Genomic DNA, 19,496 nt, shown 5'->3' on the forward strand with positions numbered 1-19,496 from the left:
TAGTACTGTGGCTCGCTGTCTTGGGTGCTCACAGCCAGAAATGTCAAAACTGGTGAGACGGTATAACCATACACACTCTGTCAATGAACTGGGAGACCAAGCGTCACAACACCTGCCCAAGATCGACAAATGATTTTGCAGCATGTTCGTGATTTCAATTGTTAATAGACACAACAAAAAGTCACTGCACCTGCTCTAAAACAGAGGTTGTCATTTTAGTGAATGTTATCCAAATATAAATGATAAGGTTCTTTTGATGCTCAAATAAAAGTGATAAGTTTCTTTTGATGCTCAGTATACATAAAATAACACTTAATATAGAAAAATGATTACATTAACAAAGGATATATGAACTGTATCCCATTTTGTGTAATTAGTTCCCTTGCAAGTACGAAATGTAACCATTACCGTATGGGTAGTTATCATGTAGAGACCCGAAACCTGAATAAGATATATACGAAAGTCATGCCCCGCCCCCGAGGGCACAAATGTACTGCTCTAATAGACCTCAGCGCCATTTCTCTTTTCAAGACTGACGTGACCGGAGAGCCTTGTTCAGATAAGTGCTTGTTACTTCTATCTGCTATATATTTCACATTTATTGTGTTTTTGCACAAATTATATGTGATATTAATATAATTGCTGTAATAGTTTTTACTACCATTTCTCGCGTGTGCCCCCAGTTGCACTTGATCTGCTTTTTGAAATCCAGTCCTCCTGGGATCACCTGGCAACAGCTCCTGCTGTTTCCCAGTTGATGGACACCCTATATAGGGTACATGATGCGGAGAAGCTGGGCCTGACCCAATTTCCGCTCGTGGAGGCTTCTATTGACACCTTGGACAAGGCGCCTAATTTAGCAGTCCTGTCCAAGGACACTACCTGCCCCAACAAGCAGTGCCTGTCTCTGAGAGGATCCTCAAGTGCGTCTATTCAGCCAATCTGTTCGCTGCAAGTCTGGGCAATTATAATACTATCCTGGTACTCTACCAGTGCTGTTTGTTGAGGTCCCTTTCAGAGAACCACAGACCCTCACCAAAACAGTTGGATGAGCAGCGCCTGGTTAACAAGGACCTGCTCCGTGTGTCCAACGCAGGCTGTGGGTAGGAACCTGGCTGTGTTTCTCCATGTGGGCAGCTCTGGCTTCCTCAGGCATGCATGCCCGATGGGAACAAGGCACCGCTTACCGATTACACCAGGGTATACTTTTGGTCCACGAAGAAGCTGGTTCGTCCGCTTCTTAAGCGAACACCTCCAGTGCTTAAACCAGCATTAAACTGGCAACGTAGGCCCCAGCAGCATCAGACCAGCACAGCCGGCTGCGCCCACTGCCAATGGTGATGTTCAGAACTGGCCTGCATCTGCTCGCTGTGGAGGCTCTAATAGGTCCACCACCCTGCGCAGAGACAGAAGCCACAGGCTAAGCAGCAGCCCTAGGAATTTGCTGCCACAGGTCCAGGGCGCCTTCTCAGGGAGCCATCTGAACGGGTGTGGAGAAGGAGGAAGTAAATAAAAGTTAAAAAAATCAATTGCTACGAGTGCTGGAAGCACCAGCACCGTACTTTTTTTGTGTTTAGCGTTCGTCTACCCTGTTTGTTAGTGTCTGTTCGTTTTGTCTATCTATTTACTTTGGCCTAAAGTGCCATGTCCTGTTTAGTCCAACCTTTTTATTTTCTGTTTGTTCATTTATTAAATGCTGAGCTCAAGCAAGCGCTCTGCTTCACCAAAACTCCACATCTCTGTGTGTTGTCTCGCTTCTTCCTGGTCCATGACATCACCACAAACCTGCGCACTGCGACCATCCTGTCACAGGAACCTTATGGCATCCCGAACCATCGAGCCTGCAGGTCTGGGTCTGGCCCCTGAATGGCTGCATTTGAGCTGTCTGGGACTTTCCAACAGGGTTATTGACACCCTGCAGAATGCCAGAGCACTGTCCACACGTTCCCAGTACGGGTACAAGTAGGGTGTTTTCCAGATGTGGTGTCTTTCATTTCTTCTGACAAAGTCCTGGCATTGAAAGTATGCTTCAGCACTATATTAACATAAGAACATAAGAAAGTTTACAAACGAGAGGAGGCCATTCGGCCCATCTTGCTCGTTTGGTTGTTAGTAGCTTATTGATCCCAAAATCTCATCAAGCAGCTTCTTGAAGGATCCCAGGGTGTCAGCTTCAACAACATTACTGGGGAGTTGATTCCAGACCCTCACAATTCTCTGTGTAAAAAAGTGTCTCCTATTTTCTGTTCTGAATGCCCCTTTTTCTAAACTCCATTTGTGACCCCTGGTCCTTGTTTCTTTTTTCAGGCTGAAAAAGTCCCTTGGGTCGACACTGTCAATACCGTTTAGAATTTTGAATGCTTGAATTAGGTCGCCACGTAGTCTTCTTTGTTCAAGACTGAACAGATTCAATTCTTTTAGCCTGTCTGCATATGACATGCCTTTTAAGCCCGGAATAATTCTGGTCGCTCTTCTTTGCACTCTTTCTAGAGCAGCAATATCTTTTTTATAGCGAGGTGACCAGAACTGAACACAATATTCAAGAACATGAGCAGTGCATGGGATCCAGGGATGATTCCAAAGGGCTGCTTTGAGAGCATGAGCAGTGCATGGGATCCAGTGGTGATTCTGATGGGCTGCTTTGAGAACACGAGCAGTGCACGGGATCCAGTGGTGAGTCAGAAGGGCTGCTTTGAGAACATGAACAGTGCATGGGATCCAGTGGTTATTCTAAAAGTCTGCTTTGAGAACATGAGCAATGCATGGGATCCAGTGGAGATTCCAAAGGGCTGCTTTGATGTTTGCGCCCTGGTCACTCACAAACACTATTTCAGACAAGAGGTCAGTCGGAATACCAAATTCCTGCAGTTTTCTGTTATTTTGTTCTTTAAGATTTTCAGCCGTTTTAGGAAGACTTGCGTTGAATTCAGCTGTTGCTGTGACTCGTGCTTTTAACTTCCATTAATCGTCTACATAGTGGCTGTTAAGTACAGTGTTTGCATTTTTGTTATAGTCAGTCCACATATCCATTGTAATGGCTACACCATTTTCTAAAGCCTTGTTTACGTCTCTAGACAAAAGTTCAAAGGTTCATACAGCACATATCTACACACTTGTCTACCAACTGAGACTTAACACTCGCAGGAACCTTTGTTGCATCTGCCGTTAGGTATTAGGTTATAGGCTTCAATTTTGATTGCCCTACCTCTGCTGTTAGAGGTGAACTGGCTAATTTGATTCCTTGATGTCCACAAACATGCTGACACATATTAGAAGTCCCAGTTTTATGACTATCATACTTGTAAAGGGCATCACACTGCAAGCACATCACAAAACCTTTGTACTCATCGTTTTCCACATTGACGACCTCTGGAAATTTGCTCCAAACTTGAGATTTATGCATCTCTCTCCGTCTAGTTTTAAGTTCTACAGAGTGCAACATTTTACGAATGTTTTCCATTTCAGAAGCCATTATTTTAGAAAGGAGTTTGCTACATGTGTTTTTTTTTACTTAACAACGTTAAACTGCAGAATACACCACTCGGCTGAATCCATTTCCTTGTTACCGCACATACGCAGCAGTAATCAGAGAACTACAGATAGCAATTTAAGCCAGTAGACTGAAAAATACTATTGTTATTATTATTATTACAATATTTAGAAATATATAGTGTAATACGTTATTTCAAAATTTACTTGTCAACACTTTTTATAGATGACGTTATAAATAGTTACAAATTAATGTTGACCCACACCCAACCCGACCCGAAGTTTACTTAAATGTATCTAATCCAAACCCACCCAACCTATGGGTCGACCCGTGCGTCACTAGTGTGGACTACTCCCCATACCCTTACCAGGTTCTACAGACTTAATGTCGTGGAGGAACTAGAGTGCTAAGGACGGCTTCTCAGTCAACCCTTACAACACAGGCATAGAGGTGAGTTTCTCCCTCAATTGTGTCTCCCAAGCTACTGTTACTGGAGCTCTGTATGGTAACACACAAGGCAGCCTGTCAGCTAAGTCATGTAGCATTCCAGTCGTTCTGCAGTATTGCCCTTGCAACGGCTTTCGTACACACACCCATACGGTAATGGTTACATTTTGTACTTGAAAGGGAATGTTAGGTTATTATCATAACCCTGGTTCCTTGGAATAGAAATGTAACCATTAACATTCAAGGTCACAGGGTTGAAGGAACAGTGACACTGAGATCTGTGAGCGCAGTCCTCTTGTGCCCTCAGGAGCAGGGTGTGACTATGCCACAGGCTCGTGGAACAGCTTTGGTATAACTTATTCAGGTTCGTGTCTCTACAAGGTAAATACCCAGACAGTAATGGTTACATTTTTATTTCAGGGAATCAAGGTTATGATAATAATCTAACTTTTCATTCCTTCACCTCCCATGTCAATATAATTGATTGACAGCCTTCTGTTTTAGGTAATCATTTTATTATTTGTGTTGGGTACAAGAAAAAGTATACAAATACTATAAAAGGCAGTTAAAAATATTAAAACTGTGTCAGTATACAACGAGCATGTTGTGCAAATTAACAATATGAAACAGGGACTGGAAATCAAGTGGATTTACACTGTGCAGGAAAGGCAAAATAATGAGCATGTTTTTGGCTATTGGTTTTTGAGTTTCTTCCTTTTTGTACTACAGCAACTATGTAGAAATGACTTGAATCACAAAGAGAAGCTACATTTCAGTTCAGTTATTTTTGTAGTTTCGCTCAATTTGCTTGGAATGAACAAATCCTCCAGAACCACATCTACCATCTAATCACCCAGCCATACATGTTCAGGTCTGCCCCCCTCAGTGTTGAAGGTGTCTGTTCCTCTCCCTCAGCCCTGGCCCGAGGATGCCCTGGAGCGGGTGGCTAACAAGTTCCTGGAGACGCTGGAGCTGAGTGACCTGGAGCGCCAGGAGGTCATGCCCATCTGCAAGCACTTCCACACCACCGCCATCCAGCTGTCTGACAAGTACGAGGCACAGCACACAAAGTCAAAACTATGTACAAGCCCCAGAATAACTTATTTATTTCTAGGTTGGTAACTCTATTGCCTGGGTTCTAATGGTGATTTGGAGTCAATGGATCTGAGAATCTATGGGTTACCTAGTCATGTTGGTGATGCTGAATCATTGTGATTCTTTACACAGAGAGTGGTGAAGGTATGGAATGGGTTACCTAGTCATGTTGGTCATGCTGAATCATTGTGATTCTTTACACAGAGAGTGGTGAAGGTATGGAATGGGTTACCTAGTCATGTTGGTGATGGTGAATCATTGCGATTCTTTAAGACGCAACCTGATTAAAGTTTTGAGATCAATCAGCTACCTGGAACTGGATGAGCACTGTTGGGCCGAATGGCCTCCTCTTGTTCATAAATGATGTTATTTTCTTATTTAAACACAGGTCGTGGCAGATGATGAATATCACTGACATACCTGTTTGTTTTTTTGAATGGTCTTTGCTTGATTATGTAATGTATTCATCTTCTTATTCATTATCTTATTCATTTCTGTACAGCCTCATTTTTTAAATCTAAAGTACTGTATTCTCAGAGAGCAGCTTAGAGCATCTCACAGCTGGATTAGCCACCTACAGGCTTAACTGCCAAAACCCTAAAGCTGAAATACCTTCCCCTCCTGTGACTCCAGGAGCAAACACTGCCTGCCTAATCGTGTCAGGCTATACAAAGTAAATCTGCTTAGAATAGATTTCCAGATAGATTTAATTACTTGATATTTGATACATTCTGAGAAACATAGATTAAACCTGAAGGCTATGCCCTAAATAGCCAGGAGACCTGGCCTGACCTGAACGATGAGCAGAGACCAGGATAGAGAGACTCACATTGAACTCATTCTGTCAAAACAGCTGCCTAAGCAAATACACAAACCAGGATAGAGAGACTCACTGAACTGTCATTCTGTCAGAACAGCCGTCTGAGCAAATACTGAAAACTGCAGGCTTTTTGCCAAAGTTGACTGTTTTGATACTAAATACATAGATCGGCAGATTTCCAAATCACATGTTATTAAATCAAAAGGTCTTACTAAAGGTCATGCTAAAGGTTGATACTAATGTATTCACGTTGCATGCATTCTGGTGCTTGTAGTCCTGCATCTCCTAAATTAAAGAGGCACAAGCTATGTGTTTTTCATATTGAGAAAGCACACTCAAGTGAACAGTGACACTTGTGTTGTTACTGAACATGGCTGTAATTGAAGTAGACTTTCTGCTAATGCCTTCTCGGTGTTATTGAGGTAGAACCAGAATACACTAGAATTCAGCAGACCAGGGCACTCCAATGGATGGTTCTTGAGCAGTATTAGTCTCACTGAGTTCCCCAGTGTGGCTGTTTTGATTCTGAACTGGAATTTCCCTTTCAAGGCTCATGGGTTTTAAAAGACTAATACGGGCTTGCAGTCTTTGGTAGAAGCAAGTATAGTCAAAATACAAATGAATTCATGTTGTGTTTCAACACAATACATATTTAATGAGCGTTAACATACTGAAGTTCTGACATTCTGTAGTCTGGTTAAACCTTATCTCTCTTTTTTTTAATGTATTTTCTACTATTCAGTCAGCTATTTAGTAACTTCTTGTATGCTACAGGTTTGCCATTAGTAATATGTGTATATTTTGTTTTTGGCTGTTTAACAACTCCTTGGTCATCGGTATGGCTCTTTCAACCTAAGCTGGACAGCTGTGATGTAGATGAACGTTTTGGCTCATCAGTGGCTTCATCAGGGCTGTGTTTGAGTTGCTCACTGCTTCTTCTGTTCCTGTCCAGGTTCCTGCATGAGTTGGGACGTCATAACTACGTGACCCCCACCTCCTACCTGGAACTCATCGCTGCTTTCAGGCAGCTCCTCACCCAGAAGAGAGACGCCGTCATGAAAGCCAAGCGCAGGTACACCAACGGGCTCGACAAACTGGCCTTCGCAGGGTCTCAGGTAATACAGCTCCCTGCACAGCTTTAATCCTCCATGCAGGTGCATTAGATCTACCTGTCAACCCCACAACGGAGTTCAGAAGCACTCATCTGTTCTTACACATTTTAATACAAAACATCTGTCTATTTGCAATCTGTAAACAAATCCCATTTTGTTAGATACTATATGTACCTGTATTTAAAAAGCAGGTCTCTGCCATGTTGGAAACTGCATTAATGCTTTTGACAGGTTAGCGTCACGGCCCAAGCTGTTACTGGTAGGAAGAGAGACTCAGAGTCAAGATGCTGCAGTTCAAGCACTAAAGTGCACATTTATTCAATACAAAACCAGTAAAACAAGGGCCAAAATAAAGTTTCAAACAAGAGATTAAACAGTTGTAGGCTGGGACTTAGCTTTCACTACAAAGTTGCACTCTCCTAACTCCTTCCCCCAAACAAGGGCTTATGCACCCTTTCATACTGGTGGCTACTCCCCAGTAAGCACTCAGTTACCTCATTGGTGAATTAATTAACCCCGTCCCTTCCAACCTCCCATTCCCACACACACTATTTACACAAGCAAGGCTTTTGCCCAATAAAAAAATGATAAAGGAAAAAAGCAAGTGGAGGCTTCTGCTTCCCTGGCGTGGAGTCTACGGAGAACCCTTGTGGGTCACTTTAATTGGGAGGTTAGGGAGAAACACACCTATAACTACAGTAGAGGTCAGCAGTGCAAGTGATTGCATGTTATCTACAGTTCTCTTGCCTTCTGATCAAATTGCTAAAAGTAGTGGTAATATATAGCAGTATCATGTGCCAAATAGCAAGTAGTGCCAAATAGCACGTAGTAAAAGCAATACATAGCATACATCCTCATGCACACTGCTTTATAAGAGTTAGTAAATCTGTACTCTAACATTTTTCTTTTTTTATGCTCATACTGTGCATTGAATGTTCTTTACCAAAATTAGGCATTGTTTTGACAATGCTTTACCACATAGGACTTGGATTCCCCATGACTGTCTGTGCTATAACATCCTTGCACTGTTCTTCAATACACTTTGCTGTGCTTGTACCATAGTGTACCACAGCACATTTTTATAAAGGATTTGAAAACAGGACCTTGTAAAGTAGAGTCTATACTTGTATGCATGCAATGCTTTTTTTGTAGTGTAATAATCCTCTTCTTTCAGGTTGGTGAGATGAAGAAAGAGCTTGTTGAACTCCAGCCGAAACTAGAAGTTGCAAAAGTTGAAAACAATAACATGATGAAGGTACTATCTTAATAATATTAACACTGTTGAGACTGACTTAGTCTTTGGTATATAAACCTGGAGATGGGAAGTTGGTTCTGCATGAGTCTCACTCAAGGCTGTGTTAGGTTGCATTAGCAGCGGTTGGGCAATGCTGGTTATGTATGTACTGTATAGGACAGCCGCTGTCAGTAGCAGATACAGGATGACTGAATGCAAATGTGTGAGATTATTCATCATCCAGAACTTTGAGGCCATAATAAACAATAGGTCAAACATTACTTTGACAAGGGTTGAACACCTGCCATAGGACTGTTAATACGGCTTAGGGTCACCACTGGTAGCCAGGGAGGCACTGATTCACCTGCCATAGCACTGTCAATGGGGAGCAGGTCACTATGGGCAGACAGGGCAGCACTGATTCACCTGCCATGGCACTGTCAATGGGGAGCAGGTCGCCTTGGGCAGCCATGGCAGTACTGATTCACAAGTATGGGGATTTGTCCTACCTTTTATGTGTGTATATAGTGGTGTAGTGGGTAAACTTTCCTTTTTGGTGTTCCAGGCCAGGCAGTGGCATGATAGGCAATAAGGGTGCAGAGATGCCTTTAGTAGATTATGTGCATGCAAGTTGTGGTGGTTGTGCAGAATTGTAAGTTAATGGTTAATAGGAAGAGACTCTGCCCATCATTAAATGCACCAAGTCGGTTTATATAATAAATTGGAACATGCCTTGGCTTTAACCTTTTGTATAGCCAGGATTTGCTTATCACAGGCGCGTAAGAGCGAGTAATGAGAAGTGGTTCCCTAGACTGCAGTACTGTGTGTCTATGCTTTTCATTATAATGAAAGATCCTGCAGGGCTGTGAGGGGAAGCTCTCATCAGGCTGCACTGTAGCCAGTGACATTGCCTCTCGTCTTGCATGAGCAGCTAATTCATAAGCACAACAAAACAGAATGCAACTTTCAGACACACATGTTCGATATGCACCCAACATTATTTAATACATGTTAATATAAATCAGTGTAACAAATCATCAGACAAAACTGCAATAGAGGTGCTAATGAGAAACCCAAGCCCTCTTATTTTAAGCAGTGATGTGCCTTGTTGTGCGTGTTTGCAGATTATAGAGAAGGAGTCTGCAGAGGTGAAAGCGAAGAGTAAGATCGTGAGGGTGGATGAGGAGGCAGCCACTCTAAAAGCGTCGGAGGCCCAGTCCCTGAAGAACGAGTGTGAGAGCGAGCTGGCTGAAGCCATTCCAGCACTAGAGGCAGCTCTCTCTGCTCTCAACACCCTCAAGGTAGGCTTCTTACCAGCTGAGGGCACAAGGGCTCTCCCTGCTCTCCACACGTACACTCCGCTACTGGTCTAAAATGAGGACCGTTCTACACTGATCGTGTCTGTCCGTCCATCTGTCACATTATACTGTGTGAACAAGATAACTGCCTTAATGTTGCACCAATCTTCACCAAACTTTTGTCATACACTCCTAGCCTCCTATAACCACTTTGAATTACATTTGCCTATAAACTGATACACTTTTGATTCTATATGAACATTGTAAATCTGTACATGCACTCCTTTCCTTTCTTTTAAGGAGTAACCTTACATCATCACCTAGTGCACCTGCACAAAACATACTGTAGAAATAGAAGTCATAAAAGTTGCGCTTGGGTGTTCAGTAAAACATATATATTTATTTTATTATGTAGGCAATACACATGGCAGACTACTTCCCAAAGAAAAAAGCCCAGGGAAGCTAGTTAGAGAGTAAGTAGTGGGGTTCCAAAAAATATAACATTATACGTCCTCATGTGTTGCTACAGTTGTTTAAATAACATACCTTTTCTTTTAATTTTTAACATCCTGACTTTTTACTTATAAACTTGAAGTCTGTTTCAAAGCTCTTTTCAAAATGTCCGTTGCATTGCACAGGGGTTTGAGATCTGTCCTCTAAATCACTGTAGGAAGAGCGATTATAAGTGTAAAAAGTTGTCAGGATGTTAACAATGAAAAGAAAAATGACAGTTGCATTGCTTAAGTTGTAGCAGCACGTGAGGAGGGGTCAAGTTCTGTTTTTCAGAAGTCCGCTACTTCCTCTTTAAGTGCCATTTCATTTTCATTTGCAGCATGCAAAACCAAACATCATGCTTTCAATATCATAGCACTGTTGTCAACATTAGCCTTTTGATTCTTAAAATGTCAAATGCGATTGCAACTTTATAACAGCTGAGTTTGAAAATTAATTGCATAACGCTTTTGTTATGGTAATATTTGAAACAATGTAAACATTTTATTAATGTTTCCAAAGTAAACGTGAAACGTCTCATTCGCTTTGGTATTTTGAATACCACATTTTTGGTCTTTTTTATTCTTCTTCTCATTCTCATTCTCATTGTCACACACCCCGGTGCTGTTCGATGCTCTTTATTCTTCTCATTCTCATTGTCACAGGCCCCGATGCTGTTCGATGCTCTTTGTTCTTCTCATTCTCATTGTCACAGACCCCGGTGCTGTTCGATGCTCTTTATTCCTCTCATTCTCATTGTCACACACCAGGTGCTGTTCGATGCTCTTTATTCTTCTCATTCTCATTGTCACACACCCCGGTGCTGTTCGATGCTCTTTATTCCTCTCATTCTCATTGTCACACACCCCGGTGCTGTTCGATGCTCTTTATTCTTCTCATTCTCATTGTCACAGACCCCGGTGCTGTTCATGTCCTAAGTGCTGTTGAATGCTTTTTCTGACCTGTGAAACCCGAGTTTATGCAGTGCATTTTTATGATGAATTTTCTCAGTCGTAATAATAATAATAATAATAATAATAATAAATAATAATAATAATAATAATAATAATAATAATATAGTATTGATATTGAATTACATTTTTTCCAATATGCTTTTGTCACATTGATAGTAAACGGTATCATAGGAAGTATTCAACAATGCTGAGTGACAACGCAGAAGGATATTTATGTATTTGTTCTGCAAACTGTTTGGTGTGAATACATATTTAAACACGTTTCTTTTCACTATTAGTCAACAATTTTTTAGCCAAAATAGACTGTTGCTCCTCTTAATTTATATTCAAATACCCACATAGTCTACTCCTATCAATATAATGCATCTACATTTATACTGTTACATGGATAGAACCTGTGTTCTGTAAAGTACATCATCTAGTGGGACCATTACAGTGTTCAAGTCAAGACTAAAAACGCTTTATAAAAACACATTATAAAATGTCTTTCTTATCACAGTGGGTTTTAATGTAACTTTAGAATTGCTGCTTTTGTATTATATGTATACTGTTATTTAAGTGGTCTGACTGTGGCAGTTGTATGTGTAACATGCTGTATTGTGGTTTGTGCTTTTTTTCTGCTATGTACTATACAGTGCTTTGCGATACTTTTGTATAAAAAGTGCTATATAAATGCAATAAATAAATAAATAAATAGTATATGAAATATTACAAACATTTAAATTATACATAACTATTTCACTAACCCACTTGGCTGTCTATCACACTCTACATTGTGAACACGATTAGTGGATCTACAACAAACGTTTTATTTTATTTTATACTCCTAGCCTCCTATAAAAGTTTCAGAACGCTTCACTCTAACCTTGCACTTGTACTGGGATCATGATTCATGCATTTGATTTGTGCCTCTTTGTAGTAGCAGTGTTCATGTATTTAATCTGCATCTCTTTGTAGTAGCAGTGTGGATTCACGTATTTGATTTGTGTCTCTTGTTCAGCCATCTGATGTTACAATTGTTAAATCGATGAAGAACCCCCCATCAGGGGTGAAGCTGGTGATGTCAGGGGTCTGCGTCATGAAGGATATCAAGCCGGAGAAGATCAATGATCCTGCGGGGACCGGACAGAAGGTGAGCATCGAGGAATCTACAGCATGTTGGAAAAGCCTGTTCTGAAACCTTGACTTCCTATGCATTTCCACCGCTTAATGTTACAAGAAACTGAGTGAAGCAGCCAAAAGTTTCTGCAAGTGCATTCTTTAGTGTCAAAACGTTTGTCTGCATGACTTGGTTTGCTTTCGATTGACCTTAGAATTGTGATCGAGTGTTTTGAAGGTATCGATGGTTTAGCTTGTAGTTTAATTAACCAAGTTTTTAAATGTACTGATCTCTTTTAACAGGACAACATCCTCTTCTTGTTTTGTTCTCCTTTCCACTTTGACCAGGATAAGCCCATTTATCCTGTCCCCACTCTATCAGTTTGATGGAAGGACTGTATGTGGGTCCTCACCCCATTCACTCCCTTCCTGTGTCCTACTATCTGGAACCAATGAAGGAAGTGAACGTATAGTGTTGTGGCAGAGAAAATATGCTTCATCTGAGTCAAAATGAAAATAAAGATCAACAGTAAAACAATAAAGGGACTTGTATAAGGATGATGTTTCATAGGAAATGCTGCCCTCTGCTGCCTGGAATGTGGTTCCCTGCAATGATTATCCAAGGAATTAGAAATACCTGCTGTAACACTGTCAATATTGAACATGACAAGACCCCTGTGTCTGCCCTGCTGAATACCTGTGTAACACTGTCAATATATAACATATTAAGACCCTGTGTCAGCCCTGCTGCCTTTTGTTCTGGAAAAAGTCACAGTAACATCACTTTTTTTTTTGTATCTAAAAGATTCTTGACTACTGGGGTCCAAGCAAGAAGTTGCTGGGTGACATGAATTTCCTCAGGGATTTGAAAGAGTATGACAAGGATAATATTCCAGTAAGTTTCATTTATACATTGACCTAGAGAAATAATCCTATTCCATATGTTTCATTTGTATATCAATCAATCAATCAATCTTTATTTTGTATTGCGCCTTTCATAGTGGACCACCATCACAAAGCACTTTACAAGATGCAGTAAAAACAAGAAAATCCATAATACTTCAAATACAGATAAATGATAATACATGATATACAGTAAAAAACAATGCATAATACATTAAATACAGTGGAAAGTACATAATACATGATAGTAGCATAATACATAATACATAGTACAGTAGTATATACTATATAACAAGAGAGTGATAGTATTCCAGTAAGTTTCATTTGTATATACTATAAAACAAGAGAGTGATAGTATTCCAGTAAGTTTCATTTGTATATACTATAAAACAAGAGAATGATACTATTCAGGATCGGGTTGACCACCTCGGCTTGTGGGGGCATTTTTAGAACCTTGAACTCTTGTCTTGTTCGGTACGGGGTTGTGTTGCAAATGACCCAGGCACAATGCAGGACAATCACTTTACCTGAAACCGATCTGAAGAAGAGCTTTGTACTTTTGAAATCGAAAGAAAGAAACAAATCAGATGGTTTATTAGATTTATTTAAAAGCACAGCTCTGCGTTGTATTTGATAGATTGATTTAAAAGCACAGGTATGCATTGCATTTATTAGATTTATTTAAAAGCACAGCTCTACGTTGTATTTGATAGATTGGTTTAAAAAAAATACTGTATAACAAGAGAATTGATCATATTCCATAGCTTTCGTTTGTATATATAACCAGAGAAAATGATGCTGCAGGTGTGTGCTGATCATTTGATAATGCCTGGTTAAAAAGGGTTTAAATTGAAACCATGACTATATGTAACAAATGAAACAACATTCAATTTGAGGATTCACTTCACCTTACCTGCTTTTTAAACTGTTAAATATAGCATCCTATTTCCAAAGCCTGCTGGTATTTGAAACCATGCAGCTGTAAGTTTTGTATTGCACGTGTGCAATTGTTCACTGTTGCAAGGTGCAATCCTGATTGTGCTGAAGTGACAAAAGTATGAATTATATTGTAAAAATCTATATAATGATAAAAATGCAAATCATTTAAACAAATAATATTGTAAACCCTTTCAAATGTTTTAGTGACTGCCTGTCCGGCGTGCTGCAGGCCCTACTACACAGAATCTGATGAGATTTGTCTCTCTTCCCAGGTCCCTGTGATGCAGAAGATCCGCAGTGAGTACATCACCAACCCCGACTTCGACCCAGCCAAGGTGGCCAAAGCTTCCTCCGCTGCAGAGGGCTTGTGCAAGTGGATCTTGGCAATGGAAGTGTATGACAGGGTTGCAAAGGTGCTGTATATGCTGCAGTTTGGAAGCACACTAAAGTAACAATATACAGCCACCTCTCATTAATACAAAAGGGACCAGCAAATCAGCTTAGCAGCAATCTGAGCCAAATGCATGCTGTCACTTTTTATTGAAGTTACAGTAACACTGAAATCACATTTCAATTCCAGAACAATGACAAGTATTATACATTTAAAAGTACTGTGCATTTTATTGAAAATGCAGTTGCAAGTGAACTTTTAAAAAGTGTACATTGCAAATGAACTGCACTTCAACTCTGCTTGTCCCATTCTGATCACGGGCATTTTTAACCCACAACAGCAAGGTGTTCTCAACATCATGTATTGAGCACATGAGAAATGCTGACAGCCTGCATCCACACAGCAGTTCATAGGCCAGTATTACTGTAGCCCGGGTTTTCAACATGCTTCATGGAAAAGTCATGGAAATGCAACTCAGAATGCATCATGGAATCACTAGTCCCAAAACAGCACTAAAATACAGTACAGAGGAGCTAATCTGGATGCAGGTTCATACATTTCCCAATGTCCTTTACTCCCAGCTGTTCAAACCAGGGCAATTCATTTCAGTCACATTTTTCTTACCCAGCGGGGCTCCAGAATAATTTGCACAAACAGGAATGTGTGTTAAGTAAATTCTTTTATAAGAAGTCATTTGCAATAACAACAGCTACATTTGTCCAGGACCATGTAGAGCATTCGGCGTATCAGGAAATTCCTTGAATACAAGTTCCTTTAAATACTACACTGTAAGAGTACCACAAAACATGTATTCATAATTCAAGAACCATGTTGTAAACTACAGCTACGTAATGCTTTTGGTCAGGTATCATATTGCAGACAAACTGTGTATCACAAAAAATAGCATCACCAAACCTGAAAGGAGTTCACTAGAAAAAATAATAAATTAATACATCAATAAAATTCACCAATATTGAGGAATTTAATTAAAATGAACTAGTGAAATTAATAATAAATTCCTTGGAGGGAAGTGGTTTTTACTGCAATGTATTCTGGCAGTTTAGATGGCATGTCATGTGTTAGTGACCCCCCGTGCCCCCCTGTGCAGGTTGTGGCTCCGAAGAAGGCTCGCCTGGCAGAGGCCCAGCTCTCTCTGGCAGAGACCATGGCGCTGCTGAACCACAAGAGGGAAGAGTTGAAGGAGGTGGAGGACCGTCTGGCTGCGCTGCAGCTGACCTTCAGAGAGAAGACGGAAGAGAAGGCTCAGCTCGAGATCCAAGTGGACCTGTGCGCCAAGAAGCTGGAGAGGGCAGAGAAGCTGATTGGGGGACTGGGAGGGGAAAAAACAAGGTATAGTGAGCGACACACAGCACCTCTTACTGTCACACCAGTGATAGGGCTATGGTGCAGGCAACAAGCTCGGGGGACCTCATTAGGGTCACTGTAAAAATCTAGAATGACATCAAATATTCCTCAATGGGATTAAATCAGAGAGTAATCACTATGTAACGCAATTTTTGTTCGTGGGTAGTAAGTGTTATTTCCTAATTGCTTATGCCTCAAAAGTATAGAAAATGGCTATTATTCCCCACAAACTTTGCTTTTGTGACCAGGACAGTGATATTTCAAAATATCACTATTTCCAATGGGAAAATGGGCAAATGTGTGTCTTTTCGTTCACATAAAGTCAGAAAAAAACAACATATGAATCCAAATTAACATGTATTTATACTAAAGTAACACAAAAATGACTACAAAAGATTTAGAAGTGAGTAGTTTTTCGAGATTTACGATTATACTGTATTTACAGTATAATTGTAAATCTCGAAAAACTACTCACTTCTAAATCTTTTGTAGTCATCTTTGTATTACTTTATTATAAAGTATTTAGTATTTTTTCTGACTTTATGTGAATGAAAAGACACACATTTGCCCATTTTCCCATTGGAAATAGTGATATTTTGAAATATCACTGTCCTGGTCACAAAAGCAAAGTTTGTGGGGAATAATAGCCATGTTCTATACTTTTGAGGCATAAGCAATTAGGAAATAACACTTACTACCCAGGAACAAATTTATTTATTTTTTTTTGTTACACAGTGATCATTGGTTCATTACAGGCATATTAATCAGTATATCTGTATGACTGTATTGTTCCTCCAATAATTGCAATGCTGATTGTTGAAGCGTGGTGGTCTCTACTACGCAGGTGGTCCAAGGCTGCTGATGACCTGCAGAACACCTATGATAACCTAACGGGTGATGTCCTGATCTCCGCGGGCGTCATTGCCTATCTGGGTGCCTTCACTGCTGCCTTCCGCCAGGAGTGCACCAAGAGCTGGACCCAACTGTGCAAGGTGAGCCCTCCAGCCTCTCCCTGTGTGCAGTAACCTCACATTGATCACAGGGATCAAGCACTCATCCAACCAGAGACATGATGGCATCTGTTCATTTTAGCAGGCATGTGCAATATATTTATATTTATATTTATATTTATATTTATATTTATATATATATATATATATATATACACACACACACACACACACACACACACACACACACACACACACACACACACACACACACACACAATATGTAAATATAATATTTTATTTTAAGGACGTTTTGGCCAAAAGCCCTCCTTCAGCTGTTTAAAAAGAAAAGTAAACACATTGCAGTAAACTTCTTTTTGTTTAAGAATTGTAATTATACAAAAATCCTGTGGATGGTGTCATGATTATTAGAATAGAATGTTCATTCCCAGAGGTTCCAAAGTTCCCCTTTTGAAGATAAACTCTTGTTCCTTTTGGTGAGCAACATTTGTTCCATAGCACTGATTGATCACACAGACTGTGATGTCTTCAGCGGTGTGATCATCACTGTTGAAGTGACGGGCTACTGGAAATGCAATGGTGTTAATGCGAGTGCTTCTTAAGTGTTCTACAAATCAATCTGCTAAATGCCTTTTATTTTCCCCAATATACGTTGTTGCATTTGTTGCAGATAATGCAGTAGACTATTCCTTTAGATGTACAAATAAAATGTTCATGAATGTTGAATGAAGATTGAATGCCTCTAATCTCTGTTTGAGAAGGAATGTATTTACAGGTATTACATTGTGGTCTAGTACATGGATATGTACCTTTCAAAGGTTCCCCAGAAGGACGAATAGCACTGTGCAACACATATTCTCTTATATTCTTGTCTCTTCTACATGACATCAAGGGGGGAGTCTTGAGAATAGGTGTTGTTGATTGGTCTTGTTTTAAAATTGTAAAGTTTCTTTGCACAAGTGAAATCCAGGGTTGGGTGGAAATTTGTTACTGACTGAATTAATTACTTTAAATCCTCACTGGAGATGGTGGAAATTCCAAAGATGTGGTCAGTGTACCTAAGATATAGTTTAGGTGTGTTTGCATTGTATTGCTATAAAAATTTGTTTTCAACCGATCCCACAAAAAGGCAAGCATAATATTAGCATGGTGTATGGTGATGTATTATAAAATAATAGTTACTGGGGGTGTGAAGGACCCATTCTTCCAAGTGGAAGGGGCACTGAGGTGTTGCTGAGATCAAGCCAGGACATAATTTCATTGAGCTGGTCAACCCAGCTCTTCTAACTCATGCCTTGGGGTTTTTAATATGAGAATGTGCACAGCCCCAGATCACTCAGAGAGTTTATAACCAGCCCCAGATCACTCAGATAGTTTATTACCAGCCTCAGATCACTCAGAGAGTTTATTACCAGCCCCAGATCACTCAGTTTATAACCAGCCTCAGATCACTCATAGAGTTTATTACCAGACTCAGATCACTCTGCTGCACTGAGTGAGGGGGTTATCAGGTTTATGACCAGTTGCAGGTCACTCAGCTACACTCAGTGAGGGGGTTATCAGAGGCAGTCAGTTCAGTATAGGAATATGAAGGAAAGATTTGTTTGAATGCTGCTGTTTTTTTCATCAGAGTAAGCAGATCCCATGCTGTGATGACTTCTCTCTCAGTAAGACCCTGGGGGATCCCATAAAAATACGAGCCTGGAACATTGCTGGCTTACCCACTGACACTTTCTCCATCGACAATGGGGTGATAGTGGGAAACTCTAGGCGCTGGTAAGTGATGGACAGAGATTTGAAAGTTACAGACCATATATTACATTTTCAATTTATTTAGTAAATACCATGCTTTTAATGTTACATTAGTAATAATTTTTATAGGGAGATTTGGAGGGTATCAGACCGCTTCTCAATGACAACTCACATGACTGTGGGGAGGCTGGTTGTACAATCTTTGATACAGAAGCACCTGCCAAGCAAACACATACTTCTTTTTTATTTTGTTACTTAAATTCTTGTTGCCATGTTTAGTTTAGATTTTTGAAAATGTCTTGTTCTTGTTAATGCATCCCATTGGTTTAAGTTTATGGACACTAGTGCCTTCAGTGCACTATTTAAACTGTATGGGTGGGTATTATTATATCAGCTTGATAGGGCTGCCCCCTCCTTATGAGACCTACTGTAGGTATGCTCAGTCTATGAAGCCCCACACAGTTTCAGGTTATGGGTGTTACAGTGAGCACTGTCCTGACTCGGAACCTCTCAACCCTCCCCGCCAGGCCCCTCATGATCGACCCCCAGGGGCAGGCCAACAAGTGGGTGAAGAACTCCGAGAAGGAGAGCAATCTGAGTGTGATCAAGCTGACGGACTCTGACTACATGCGCACCCTTGAGAACTGCATCCAGTTTGGGACGCCTCTGCTGCTGGAAAACGTGGGAGAGGAGCTGGACCCCTCGCTCGAGCCCCTGCTGCTCAAACAGACCTTCAGACAAGGTAGAGTGAAGTGGGCTGGGCCACGGAGGTGCTGGGGGGGGGGGAATAGGGGCCAGGGAGGGACACAGGGGCCAGAGAGGTGCCAGTGAGGTGCCATGGATTGACACAGGGGCTGGGGATGTGCCAGGGATGCACCAGGGAGGGACACAGGGGCCGTATACGTGCCAAGGAGGGAGAAAGGGGATGAGGAGGTTCATAGGGGCCATGGAGGGACACAGGGTCATGGGAGGGACACAAGGGCCGGGGTGGGACACAGGGCCTGTGGAGGTGCCAGGGAGGGACACAGAGGTTGGGGAGGGACATAGGGTCTAGGGAGGGACACAGGAGCTGCGGAGGAACACAGGGGCCGGTGAGGACACAGGGAGTTGCGAGG

At 41.0% G+C, this 19,496-nt stretch overlaps 1 protein-coding gene across 1 annotated transcript in view; it reads left to right on the forward strand.

Moving 5' to 3' along the window:
* Positions 1-19,496, forward strand: part of dnah12 (dynein, axonemal, heavy chain 12) — an 86,708-nt gene that overhangs the window by 42,048 nt on the left and 25,164 nt on the right. The window contains 11 exon segments of the mRNA XM_041274751.1: positions 4,853-4,986; positions 6,805-6,967; positions 8,139-8,219; positions 9,323-9,499; positions 11,963-12,094; positions 12,866-12,955; positions 14,175-14,315; positions 15,402-15,643; positions 16,503-16,650; positions 18,260-18,405; positions 18,909-19,123. Coding sequence (XP_041130685.1) covers positions 4,853-4,986; positions 6,805-6,967; positions 8,139-8,219; positions 9,323-9,499; positions 11,963-12,094; positions 12,866-12,955; positions 14,175-14,315; positions 15,402-15,643; positions 16,503-16,650; positions 18,260-18,405; positions 18,909-19,123 — 1,669 coding nt within the window.

This window comes from Polyodon spathula, chromosome 16, assembly GCF_017654505.1.
Source record: "Polyodon spathula isolate WHYD16114869_AA chromosome 16, ASM1765450v1, whole genome shotgun sequence".
In the NCBI taxonomy this organism is placed as follows: Eukaryota; Metazoa; Chordata; class Actinopteri; order Acipenseriformes; family Polyodontidae; genus Polyodon; species Polyodon spathula.